Source organism: Delphinapterus leucas, chromosome 20 (genome assembly GCF_059928025.1).
Source record: "Delphinapterus leucas isolate spDelLeu-1000000601 "Yukka" chromosome 20, BTC_Dleu_Yukka2, whole genome shotgun sequence".
NCBI lineage: Eukaryota > Metazoa > Chordata > Mammalia > Artiodactyla > Monodontidae > Delphinapterus > Delphinapterus leucas.
In genome coordinates, this window is record NC_143148.1 from 12,153,954 (window position 1) to 12,167,349 (window position 13,396).

The following is a 13,396-nucleotide window of genomic DNA, read 5'->3' on the forward strand; positions in this document are numbered from 1 at the left end:
GAGGCCAGGGACGAACTCAGGGACTCGTGGACATGTTGGGGGAGGACCCCCTGGCAGAGACGGGCAGAGGTTCAAGGACCAGCAAGGTGGCCAGTGTGGCTGGAGCAGAGGACTAAGGAGAGTAAGGAGATGGTCAGGGAGGCAGTGGCCTTCGTGGGCCTCGGAGGGGAATCTGGCTCTGAATGCTGCCTTTACCCACACGACAACCGTGTGAGGTGCGGCTGTTGTTACAGTCTGTTTTAAGGTAAGGAAACAAGGGACTTCCCTGGTGGCGCAGTGGTTATGGATCTGCCTGCCAGTGCAGGGGACACGGATTCGAGCCCTGGTCCGGGAAGATCCCACATGCCAAAGAGCACTTAAGCCCGTGCACCACAACTACTGAACCTGTGCTCTAGAGCCCTCGAGCCACAACTACTGAGCCCACGTACCTAGAGCCCGTGCTCCACAAGAGTAGCCCCCGCTCGCCGCAACCAGAGAGAGCCTGCGTGTAGTAACGAAGACCCAACGCAGCCAAAAATAAAAATAAAATTCAAGAAAGAGGGCTTCCCTGGTGGCGCAGTGGTTGGGGGTCTGCCTGACGATGCAGGGGGCGCGGGTTCGTGCCCCGGTCCGGGAAGATCCCACATGCCGCGGAGCAACTAGGCCCGTGAGCCACGGCCGCTGAGCCTGCGTATCTGGAGCCTGTGCTCTGCGGCGGGGGAGGCCACGGCAGTGAGAGGCCCGTGTACCACAAAAAAAAGAAAGAAAAGAATAAGGTAAGGGAACAAGCTCAGAAGCCAGTTAACTGCCAGAGGTCACCAGCTAGTTAAGTGGTGGAGCACGGGCCCCACTCGAGTCCAGACCCAGGGACTTCCCTGGCCGTCCAGCAGTTAAGACTCCACGCGTCCACTGCAGGGCGCACGGCTTCGATCCCTAGTTGGGGATCCCGCGTGCCACTTGGTGCGGGCAAAAAAAAAAGGTCCAGACCCAGAGCCCTCACTGTGCAGACAAACACTGGAGGTGCCAGCGCATTCTGGACCTCGGGTCCCTGTCTGTGAAAGGAAATGGCCAAGGCCTCTTGGTTCTCTCTCGGGGGTGATGGCACCCCCTGAGGGGCTTTTGGAAATGGGTGTATTTTCAGTTCTGATTTGACTGATCCCCACCCTCCCATTCAGGGGTCAGGAGCCAAGATCACGCTAGCATCCAGCAAGGCATAACGTCCCCACAGGTGGGCCACGTGGCTGCCAGGTCCTGTCTGCCACTGACGTGTAGGGTTTTATGACACATCTGGGGGCCCTGTGCTGCACACTTCACATGCTTAAACTGGCCCACACGCTGCCCACAATTGCCCCTTTGAGCAGGTGTCATTTTCATCCCCAGTAAACAAGAAGGAAATGCATAAATATCTTTACCTTGAAATTACACTCCGTGAAGACGTGCAGGAGAGCACAAATGGAATAGTGTTTTCTTCTAAGAAGCACGATTAGATGGCATTAAGTGGAATGAAAAAACTAAACCACTCTCAGTTTATTACTTGGTAATATCAGGCTCCATTTAATGTACCTCTGATAAGCTCAGAACAGGGCTGTTTTGCCTGCCAGAGTGCCAGCACTTTGAGGCCTGAGGGCCCCATCCCTCCCAATCTCAGGCTATGTGATGGGGCTGCCTCCTAGCCCGGGTGGGCCACTGAGAGGGTGCCTGGGGAAGAGGACCTTTGGGGTACCAGAGCTGCCTGCTCCATTCTCCTCCCCCACGAGGCGGAGCCTGTGCAGTGAAGCCAAGAGATGGGGAGAGCAGACTATTTTATCTGAGGCCTTCAATCCAGTTCTCCCTCAGCTTCCCTTTTGTTGTGTAAGGCAGTCTGAGTTGGATTCTGCCATTTGCTGGCGAAGGAGCTCTGGGGGGGGGGCTGCTGTTTACACAGTATGACTCATTTAGTCTTCAGAACTGCTCCAGGTGTGGGAGAAATTAGTCCCATTTTGCAGATGAAAAGTGAGGCTCAGAAGGTACGTGGGCAGAGGTTACACAGTGAACTTGGAGGAGGAAGGCCTTGGAACCTGGCTTTCTCTAATTCTCTACCTATCACCCACGTTGTGAAGAGAATATTCTGCAATTTGGAAGCCCGCCGAGCTTCCTCGGATTCCCTCTTCTCTGGCTCCGAGGTGTCCGGAAGCACCCCGGGGGGCACCCTGTCACTGCGGCCCGTCCCTTACGCCTTCCCACACAGACAGACACAGGTTTGGCGGCAGGAGTGTCTGGTGTTTAATCGCTGTTTGCGGCCTCCAGGAAGGGTGGTGCGGGGGAGGGGGAGAACCGACTCACTCCCCATTTTTGGACGCTGCTGCCGCCGCCGCCTCATCCACCTGGATTCTCCACTCCGACCGCGGACGCGCTGGGAGGCCGGCCCCTGGGTTCACAGTGGGGACCGCAGGGGCAACTAGGGCGGGTCCCGGGAGGCGAGGTAGGCGGCCAGGGTCACCAGGGCGGCCGCGTACATGCACACGCCCAGCCCGACGGCCAGGACCCCCAGCAGGAAGGCGCGGCGGGAGGCGGCCCCTGCCCCCTGGACGTCCCCCTTGGCCCAAGCCTCGTTGGTCTGTGGAGGCGTTGGGCAGCGGTGACTCAGGTATCCCCTCATCCCACCCTGCTTCCCACAGCCCGACCCTCCCCCACCCAACACACCCATGTATTCATTCGTATGTTCCAAAAACATAGGGAGCAGCTACTGTGGGTCAGGCACAGTTGGGCACTGGGGATACTGGGTGATTAATAAAAATATGCATATATTACTATATGCCACAGTTCTAACTCGCTGAGCCTCACAATGACCCTGAGGCAGGAATTATTCGTTCCCATTTTACAGATGAGGAAAATGAGGCACCAGGAGTTTAAGTGGCTTGCCCACAACCTTACCAGAGGGTGGCAGGCCTAGGATTGGAGCTCAGGTTCTTAACCACCACTCTGGGCTGCCCTCTGTGAAAAATGCCTCATTTTACCCCTGAATGTTTCTATGTAAATCCTTTCTCCATCACTTTTTTTTCCCCCCAAGTATGCCTCCTCTTTTTTTCTTTTCTTTCGAATGCATTTTTCTCTTCTCTATCCAACCCCCTCCCAGCTCCACCCACAGACTGACCTTCTGGGCCAGGCAGAAGGCGGCAATGCCCACGGGCCAGAAACAGCACAGCATGGAGAAGACAGCCAAGCCAAGGTGGTCGTGGGGCAGGAGTGGGGAGAGAAGGCCGCCCCCATCCCAGTCTGAGTCACTGTCACTGGATGACACATCCTATGGGCAGGAGACAGCCTAAGTGGTCATCTCCACCCATCCTCCTTGCCCCACTGCTCCACTCCCCATGCCCCCAAAGACACCAAGAGAGAAAAATGTTCCAAGAGGTAGGCCCTTCACTTGCCCACATCCTGGATCCCTCTGACGGGAAGCTCTGGACCCTGTCTCCAGAGAAAAGCCTCACCCACACTCAAAAGCTTTGAGTTCATTTTCAAGCTCACAGGTCCACTCATGGATACTACAGCTGCTTATAAGCTCTGAGTTAAAAACCGCTGAAGTGGAGACAGAAACCAATGGAGACTGGAACCTGCAAAAAGATGGCGATTAGGGGAGCCAGCTCTGGTGGCCTAAATTACTAGGACAAACCTGCCTGCTGAAACTACAGGTTCTAGGTTAAAAATATATATTTTTAAATCTTGCATCAAATAGCTCACAAGACTTTAAGGAGTTACTGTAAAGCCAAAACTGAAGTGAAAATCAAGGTTAATTTAACAGAGAGGTCAAATGAACAGAGAAGGCCCCTTCCGCCCTGCAGGCATTTACCAATCCCATTTACCAATCCCTGAATGAAAAATTAACCTTTCATTCAGACCTTGAACTAGATTAAAAATGATCTTTCACTGGTAGTACCCCCAGACAGCTGACAAAAGCAAACCAAATCCTCTCCTGAGGAAGGTACTTTCATTCTAGGCCTCAAAACAATTTTTCAAATACAGTGACCAGCATGCAAAGATAACCAGGCAGACAGGAACCACGGAGGAGAGCTAGGTAATAAGGCCCTCAAGGTCTTCAAATAATGGGATTCTTTGACACAAGCCATGTCAAAGTGAAGCTTACTGCCACAGTGGGGCAGACCGTGTTTCCCAAAATGGCCACATCCATCTCTCCCCTCCCACATGCTCTTCTTACTGTGTGACTGATAATCTCATCAGGGGTGAGGTCTGTGTCCACTTTCCTTGAGTCTGGGAAGGCTATGATTCATTTGTAATTGATAGAATGTGGTGGAAGTAATGCAACGCGACTTGCAAGCGTAAGTCAGAAAAGGTGAGGCAGCTTCTGCTTTGCTGAAACACTCCTGCCGGAGGCTGGAGGCACATGAGTCTTGGCTGCCCTGAAGGCGCCGTGCTGTAAGCCCAAACCAGCCCACATGGGGAGACTCCTGCAGAAGCCCTGAGACTACATTAAGAGAGAGTTTAGTCAACCAGACCCCAGCTGCTTCAGACCCTGACTGTTCCAGCTCTAGCCACTGGCTGACCGCAACCTCATGAAAGACCCTGAGGCAGAACCAGCCAAGTCCTTCCCAAGTTCCCAACCCATGGAAACCATGAGCCATGATAATGATTGTTGTTGTTTTAAGCTACTAAGCTTTGGGGTGATTTCTTATGTGGCAATAGCAACTGGAAAACCATGTTTAGCAGATAAAAGACAAGCTTGACAATACGCACAAGGAATAAGAAATTATAAAAAATGACATTAATTGGAAAAGAGAGAGAGAGAGAGAGACCGGGCAAACAGAGGCACAGAGATGCATCGGCTTTGGAAAGACATGGACTGATAGAGAACAGGGGGGTCAGAAATCAGAGGGAAGACAAACAGACACAAAGGGAACAAAGATGAGAGATGAATCTGGAGAGAAAAAGGTAAAGAAGCCAGGGGGGATGGAGAGCAGGAAAAACCACACCTGGAAACCCAGGAAGGCCAAACGCAGTTGCGAAGTGAGACTCCCGGCCAGCAGCTGGCAGCTGGAGTTGGCCAGCAGCCTGCCGGATGTTGGCCACAGCTGGATTCACCTCCAGCCCCCTCCCCCAGCTCCCACTAAGGAGCCTACCTTAGTGGTCCTGCTCCTACCTCAAGGTCGGGGAGCCCTGGCTCCCCCAGTACAGCACTCACAGAAGGAAGAGATGGTGGCAGGAACTGCCAATCCCTCAGTGATTCTGCAAAGGCTGTCTCTTGAAAGGGAGGCCCTGGCTCAGGCTCGCCAGGCTTCTGGACAGGGGGCTCACCGCCTACACCCACCAGCAGAGGCTGTTGGAGATCTGGAAGACTGGGGTTGTCCATGGCTCGGGAGAGGCTCCCAGAGGGGCTTCCTGGGAGTAGGGGAAAGAAAAAGACAAGTTGTAAAAGTCTCACTTTTATCCTTCCCCTGACTCCTGGCTTTGGAGAGACTCCAGGCAGAGACTAGGTAGCTGAACCATCCTCAGACCCATTTTACTGATAGTAAAACCGAGGCTCAGAGAGTAACAGAGGTTGGTCCAAGTTGTGAAGAGAACTCAGGACTCTGGACATTCAGTTCCAGGGCTTCTCTCTCCTCAGGCAAAAACCACACACCTGTTGCACATTTATTCCAAACCATGCCTTACACACTTACTTGGCCCATGAACTACACACCCATCCTGGGTTGACACTCTCATCCCTCTCCCCCACACCCATCCCCAATGATGCTTAGTTCACACACTGCCTGTGCCCCCAAGCCTGCACACTCTCAATACCTGCCACACATACCCATCCGGGCAAGCCCAATCCCCACCTCCACCTGTGCACATTCACATCCCAAGGGACTGTTTGCATACTTGCCCCAAACAACACGAGCTCCCAAAGGTCTTACTCACTCACCCCAAATAACTCCTTGCACATTCATACTAATCCCCCCAGCATCAGATTCTCCCCAGATGCACATATATGTACAGGCTTCCCACACATGCAGCCTGGACACTCTCCCCCGTCCCCATCACTTCCCTTGCACATCTGCCCAAACACCCAGGGCCACACACCCCTCTCTTTCTCCACCCACATCCATGGCCCACACTCACCCGCTCTGCTACAACCTCCTGTTTTACCAGAATCCACCTTTGCACACTTCCCCCATAACACCACCAACCCACCACACAACTCAACCACGGAGACTATTCTCGCCCTCACAATCCCCCTGCGGGGGTCCCCAAGTCTCCCGCCCTCAGTCCAAACCTGGCTTGAGCCGATTTCCTGGCCAAGGTTTTGCCTCCCTGTCCCCAGCGCCAGGACCCGGGAGAAGAGCGGTGCCCTCCCCCAGCTGCGCCTCTCACAGCCCACGGCTATAGGCCGGGACCTCCTGGGCTCTCCGCACCGACACCCTCCCCGATCCTGCCGCTCAGGGTGGGGGAACTCAGTAAGCCCCGCGCTCCTAGGGGTCTGGGCCTCGGGGTACGGGGTCTGAGAGCTCCGCTGCGCGCCCCTCTCAGCGCCCCGGGCCCGCGGCGCGCAGGGGCGGGGCGGTGGGCTCCCGGGCTCCGCCCTCAGAGGAGGCCGCGGTGGGCGGTGGGGGTGGGGGGGGAAATGGGGCCTTGAAGGCCGACGTCAGCGCCCGGCGCTGGCCCTTGCCATCCCGGGTGCGGAGGAGCAGGCGGAGGTCTCCGAGGTCAGCGGGCCCTGACATCCCGAACCCAGACCCAAACGCTGCAGGACGGAGGACGGGGCGCCCCGATTCTCCAGAGCCTTCCTGGCTTGGCCCTGCTTCCACCCCACTGCCCTCCCCCGTCCCCAACAGTAAAAACAGCAACCCCGGCTAACTGTGGGCACGGTTCTTAGTGCTTTACATGTACACGTACACGTTTCTTCCCGAGAACGACCTAAGAGGCACTGTCATTGATTGTCTTGTCGTGCCAGGACGAAACGGGCGCAGGGAGTTAGAACTTGCCTAAAAGCGTGCCGCCGGGTCACTGAGTGCAGACTACGCCCGGCGCGGGGGTTAGATACCCTAAGTTCATCAACGCACGGACTCCTCTCAGTAGCTCTATTTCTATCCCTATTAGGCAGTTAAGGAAACTGAGGCTCAGAGATGTGTGCTCACTTGGCCAAGGTAAACAACTGGTACTAGGACCGACCCGCAGATTGTAACCCAGGGCTGTATTTCTTGCCGGCCCAAGTGGAGGGGAGAAAGCAGCGGCAGAAGGTGCGGCGGGGGCTTCCAGGGAAAGGGGCGGTGCTGGGAGTGGGCCAGGGATGGCGTGCTGCTTAGCAGGTGGTACAGGTGGTGGTTATGAGTTAGTGTTTGGACCCACACAGACCTGAGTTCCTTTACAGGCTCTTCAAAGCACTCGCTGTGTGACCTCTGGAAAATGGCATCACCTCTCTGAACCCCAATTTCTTCATCTGTGAAATAGCGTAAATACCCCCTGCCTCTTAGCTGTGATAACATATATAAAGCACTTAGATTAGGTGCCATAACAGATGTCCAACATTTGCCCCAAACTAGGCACTCTGAACGTGTTTGATGGTGTTTAGGAATATAATTGTTTACATCCGTCTTCATCAGTCTAATTAAGGAACTCTTCTCACCCAGCAGTCCTCCACCTCCTTCAGGGAGGCCACCCAGCTTGCAGTGGCTTCTCTTTCTCGGAAGCCCTCCATCTCACCAGTCCCAGACAGCCAAACTGGAGGATTCCCTTCCTGATGTGGGGCAGGCCAGCGTTCCCTCGCTCCAGCGCTCTGGGGCTCCGTGCCAAGAGTCCAGACGCTGAAGCTGGTACAGGCCCCACTCCTGGGGAGAACAGACGGTGTCTGGAAGTGACCTTGGCTCAGCCAGAGTTTCTGGCAGACAACAGGCAGGGAGACCCACAGGAGCATAGATGAGAAGGAGAGGGGGCAGAACTGTTTAATGGGGAGAGACACACTTGTTACTCTGTATCTCCTTAACCTCGCTCTTATCACTATGAAACATATTACATATTTCTGCTGGTTTGAATCCTCCCACCAGTGCCAGCTCCAGCTTGGCTGGGATTTGATCCCTTTTGTTTACTGCTGTGCCTCAGGGCCTAGAACAGTGCCTGGCCCCAAGCAGGACTTTGATACATATTTGTAGGGTGAGGGCATGAATTCTCACCAGCCTCAGTTTTTTACCAAATCCCTGAGCAATGTGGGTCCCTTCGACCCCCTAGGCCACCGTAGAGATTTATTCACTTCCAACAGATCTCTCTGACCACCATCAGCCTCGTACAGTCTCCCCACCCCTTCCAGGATGTCACTAGAGGCCCAGGCCTCTTGGGGTTTGTGATGGTCCTGGAATATTAAACACAAAATTCCAGCCAGGATCATCAACAGAAGCCTAAACCACTGAGTGAAAGTTTGATGAGAAACAGGATATTTATTTAGTCTCAAAGTATATCCTCCCACAGATTAATTATTAATTACAAAGGAAAAAAAATAGTATTAACGGACAACACCTAAAACCAGGTGATAGAAGTTAACATCACCAGTATCGGGACAAATGAACATCGTGTGCCTCCTGATATGCACCGAAAAGGACACAACACCATTTCTGTGATGTTTTTCTGCCAAAAATGCATCATCCGAATTGAATCATGAGAAAACATGGGTCAAAGCCCAACTGAGGGACACTCTATAAAGTACTTGGTCTGTACACTTTAAAAATGTCAGTGTCATGAAAACCAAAACAATAACAAAAATTTAAAAGCTGGCAGCCAGTTCTAGATTAAAGGTGACTAAAGAAACATGACAGGGCTGCCCTGGCGGCGCAGTGGTTGAGAGTCGGCCTGCCGATGCAGGGGACGCGGGTTCATGCCCCGGTCCGGGAAGATCTCGCATGCCGCGGAGCGGCTGGGCCCGTGAGCCATGGCCGCTGAGCCTGCGCGTCCGGAACCTGTGCTCCACAACGGGAGAGGCCCGCGTACCGCAAAAAAAAAAAAAAAAAAGAAAGAAACATGACAACTAAACAAAGTGTGATCCCGGATGGAAAGCAGATGGTGATAAGGTATGTTATTGGGACAATGGGAGAAATTTGAACATAAACTATAAATTAGATGATAATTTTCTATCAATCTTAAACTGATACTTGGGGAAACGTTAAATTGGTATTATGGTTATATAGGAGAATCCCCTTGTTCTTAGGAGAATTTTACTAATATAATATTATGAATTATATTTACGAATATAATATATGTGTGTGTGTGTGTATGTATGCAGAAAAGCAAGCAAAAGAATTGAACAAAATTTCACAGAAAGAGGAAATCCAAGGGAGAGAGGAACATTTAAAAATTTACTCAACTAATCATTAGGGAAATGCAAATTAAAATCACAGTGCGATACCAGTATACACCCACCAGAATGGCTAAATGAAAGAAGACACCACCAGGAAGTGTTGGTGAGGATATAGAGTGGGGAAACTCTCATACACTGCTGGTGGGCATCCAAATTGTTCCAACCACTAGGCAAACTGTTGGGCAGTTTCTACTATAGCTGAACGTATCCTATGACCCAGCAATTGCAGTCTAATCAGATATGAACATATGTCCACCAAAAAACAAATTCCCATCAACAGATGGATAAAGTGTAGCATCTTCACACAGAGGAAACTATATAGCAATGAGAATGAAAGAGCTACAGCCACATGCAATAGCATGGGATGAATTTCACAAACAAAACACTGAGCAGGGATTCCCTGGTGGCGCACTGGTTGAGAGTCCGCCTGCCGATGCAGGGGACACAGGTTCATGCCCCGGTCCGGGAAGATCTCGCATGCCGCGGAGCGGCTGGGCCCGTGAGCCATGGCCGCTGAGCCTACGCGTCCGGAGCCTGTGCTCCGCAACGGGAGAGGCCACAACAGTGAGAGGCCCGCGTACCGCAAAAAAAAAAAAAAAAAAAAAAAAAAAAAAGCACCGAGCAAAAGACAGCAGACACAAAACAATGCATATTGCGAGATTTCATTTACATAAAGTACGAAAACAGGCAAAATTAATCCATATTGTTAGAAGTCCAGTTAGTGGTTTCCTTTGGGGGCATCCTGGAACAGGCATGAAGGGCATCCTGGAGGGACTGGTCATGTTGTTTTCATGAACTGAGTTCTGGTTACCAGGTGTGTTCAGTTTATGAAATTTAATTCAGCTGTTCACTTATGATTTGTGCACTTTTCTGTACACTTCAAAACATTTATTTTTGAAAAAGAGCGAGTTAGATCTAAAGATATGGATAACTTTCCAAGATGTATCACTGAGTGAAAAATGCAAGATGTGGGAATTCCCTGGTGGTCCAGTGGTTAGGACTCAGCGCTTTCACTGCCGAGGGCCTGGGTTCAATCCCTGTCAGGCAACTAAGATCCCACAAGCTGTGCAGCGCCGCCAAAAAAAAAAAAGCAAGATGTAAAAGAATATGAACAGTCACTCTGTTAACCAGTACAGCACTTCCTCAAAAAATTAAAAATAGAATTATCATATGACTCAGCAATTCCACTTCTGGGTGTATACCCAAAAGAACTGAAATCAGGGTCTTTTTTTAAAAAAATAAATTTAATAAAATTTTAAAATAAATTTATTTATTTTTGGCTGTGTTGGGTCTTCGTTGCTGTGTGTGGGCTTTCTCTAGTTGTGGTGAAGGGGGTGTTACTCTTCATTGCAGTGTGCGTGCTTCTCACTGTGGTGGCTTCTCTTGTTGCAGAGATGGGCTCTAGGCGCGCAGGCTTCAGTAGTTGTGGCATGCAGGTTCAGTAGTTGTGGCACGCGGGCTTCAGTAGTTGTGGCATGCGGGCTCTAGAATGCAGGCTCAGTAGTTGTGGTGCATGGGCTTAGTTACTCTGCGGCATGTGGGATCTTCCCAGACCAGGGATCAAACCCATGTACCCTGCATTGGCAGGGCGATTCTTAACCACTGTGCCACCAGGGAAGTCCTGAAAGCATGGTCTTGAAGAGACATGTGTACACCCGTGTTCATAGCAGCGTTATTCACAATAGCCAAAAGGTGGAAGCAACCCAACTGTACATCGACAGATGAATGGATAAAGCAAATGGGGCGTATATATAAAATGGGATATTATTTAGCCTTAAAAAGGAAGGAAATTCTTTGATGACCATTTTGTAGTGTATAGAAATACTGAATCATTATGCTGTGCACCTGGAACTAACATGGTGTTGTAGGTCAATCATACTTCAAAATAAATAAATAATTGTCATATACTTAAAAACAACCAAAAAGGAAATTCTGACATGCACTACAGCATGGATGATCCTTGAGGACATTATGCTAAATTATTCTAAACGAAATAAGCCGGTAATAAAAGGACAAATAATGATTCTACTCAGATGGGGCACCTAGAGTAGTCAAATTCATAGAAATAGAAAGTAAATAGGTGGTTTCCAGGGGCTAGAGGAAGGGAGGGATGGGGAGTTTTTGTTTAATGGGTACAGAGTTTCAGTTTTGCAAGATGAAAGGAGTTCTAGAGATTGGTTGCACAATTATGTGAACGTACTTAATGCCACTGAATTGTACATGTAAAGATGGTGAAAATGGTAAATTTTATGTTATGTGTATTTTATCACAATTTTAAAAACTTTAAGAATAAAAAGTACAGGGACTTCCCTGGTGGCGCAGTGGTTAAGAATCCGCCTGCCAATGCAGGGGACATGGTTTCCAGCCCTGGTCTGGGAAGATGCCACATGCCGCGGAACAACTAATCCTGTGCGCCACAACTACTGAGCCTGCGCTCTAGAGCCTGTGAGCCACAACTACTGAAGCCCGCGCGTCTAGAGCCCGTGCTCGGCAACAAGAGAAGCCACCACAATGAGAGGCCCGCGCACTGCAACTAAGAGTAGCCCCCGCTCACCGCAACTAGAGAATGCCCGCGCGCAGCAACGAAGACCCAACACAGCCAAAAATAAATAATTAAGATCAATAAATTTTTAAAAAAAGAATAAAAAGTACATATTCAGTGTGCTTCTCGTAAAAAAAATGTAAAATATGCCATTTCAGTAACAACATAAAAAATAAAAACCATCAATAATAACAAACATTTATAGTGCCTCTTATGTGCCAAGCCCTGCTCTAATTTCATTAGGCATTTGTATTCGTTATTATTTCTGCATAACAAATTATCCCCCAAAACTTAGTGGCTTAAAACAACAAACAGGGACTTCCCGGGTGGCGCAGTGGTTAAGAATCCTCCTACCAATGCAGGGGACAGGGGTTCGATCCCTGGTCCAGGGAGATCCCACATGCCGCGGAGTGACTAAGCCTGTGTGCCACAACTACTGAGCCTGCGCTCTAGGCCTGTGCTGTAGAGCCCGCGAGCCACAGCTACTGAAGCCTGCACGCCCTAGAGCCTGTGCTCCGCAACAGGAGAAGCCACCCCTCGCCGCAACTAGAGAAAGCCCGCGCGCAGCAAAGAAGACCCAACACAGCCTAAATAAATAAATAAATAAATAAACAAACATTTACCATCAGACAGTTTCTGTTGGTTAGGAATCTGTTGATGGCTTACCTGGCTGGTTCTCGCTTAGGGTGTCGTGAAGCTACAGTCAGCATGTTGGCCAGGTGCAACAGTCACTGGAAGATTTGATGTGGCTGAAAGATGTCCTTCCAAGATGGGTCACTCACATGGTGCTGGTTTGTTGGCACGGGGCCTCGGTTGTTCTCCATTTGGGTCTCTCCGCTGGCTGCTTCACTGCTGTCACAAATGGTGGCTGGTCTCTCTCAAAGTGAGCCATTCAATAGAGAGGTGGATGAAGAAGCCTCAATGCCTTTTATGGCTTAGTCTAAGAAGTCACACAGCAACACTTCTACCATATTCTGCTGGTTAGAAGCAAGTTACAAAGTGCAGCCTATACTCAAGAGGAGGGAAATTAGGCTCCACCTAGTGAAAGAAGGAGTGTCAAAGAATCTGTGGACATATTTTAAAACAGCTTCATACATTCATTAAATCCTGACAATAATCTAACAAGGTGGGTACCATCACTCATTCTCACGTTACAGATGAGGAAACTAAGGTACAGAGAGGCTAAAGGTCACACAGAAGAGCTAGAGCTAAGACTTAAATCCAGGTAGTTGAACTGGGAAGCATTTTCTTAATCACTAATGTCAACCAGTGGGAAAGAAACCAACTGAAGAAAAAAATATTTAAGAAGGAGCATTGTGTGAGACTTTTGTTTGTTTTTTGGCCATGCCACGTGGTATGCAGGATCTTAGTTCCCCAACCAGGGATCAAACTCCATGCCCGCTGAAGTGGAAGCGCGGAGTCTTATCCACTAGACCACCAGGGAAGTCCCATGTACGGGACTTTGATGACTGGTTGGACGTGGTAAGTGATGGAGTTGAGGATGACACCCATAACCTCCATATTCCTTTGATACTGGGAGATGTGTATCCAAGGGAGGC

The 13,396-nt window shown here is 50.4% G+C and overlaps 1 protein-coding gene across 2 annotated transcripts; it reads right to left on the reverse strand.

Annotated features, from left to right (window-relative positions):
• Positions 1 to 517: 517 nt before the first annotated feature.
• On the reverse strand, positions 518 to 12,952 carry TMEM91 (transmembrane protein 91). 2 transcript variants are annotated; one of them, XM_022585586.2, is made up of 4 exons: positions 12,504 to 12,952; positions 5,111 to 5,349; positions 3,113 to 3,262; positions 518 to 2,575 (listed from the first exon to the last, which is right to left on the reverse strand). In XM_022585586.2, exons 2-4 carry the CDS (start codon positions 5,318 to 5,320, stop codon positions 2,417 to 2,419), a joined length of 519 nt encoding a protein of 172 aa, XP_022441294.1. In that variant the 5' UTR covers positions 5,321 to 5,349; positions 12,504 to 12,952; the 3' UTR covers positions 518 to 2,416. The 2 variants fall into 2 exon arrangements, with proteins under 2 accessions (XP_022441294.1, XP_089758934.1); XM_089902808.1 differs by lacking the exon at positions 12,504 to 12,952 and adding an exon at positions 6,227 to 7,808.
• Between the last annotated feature and the right edge of the window lie 444 nt (positions 12,953 to 13,396).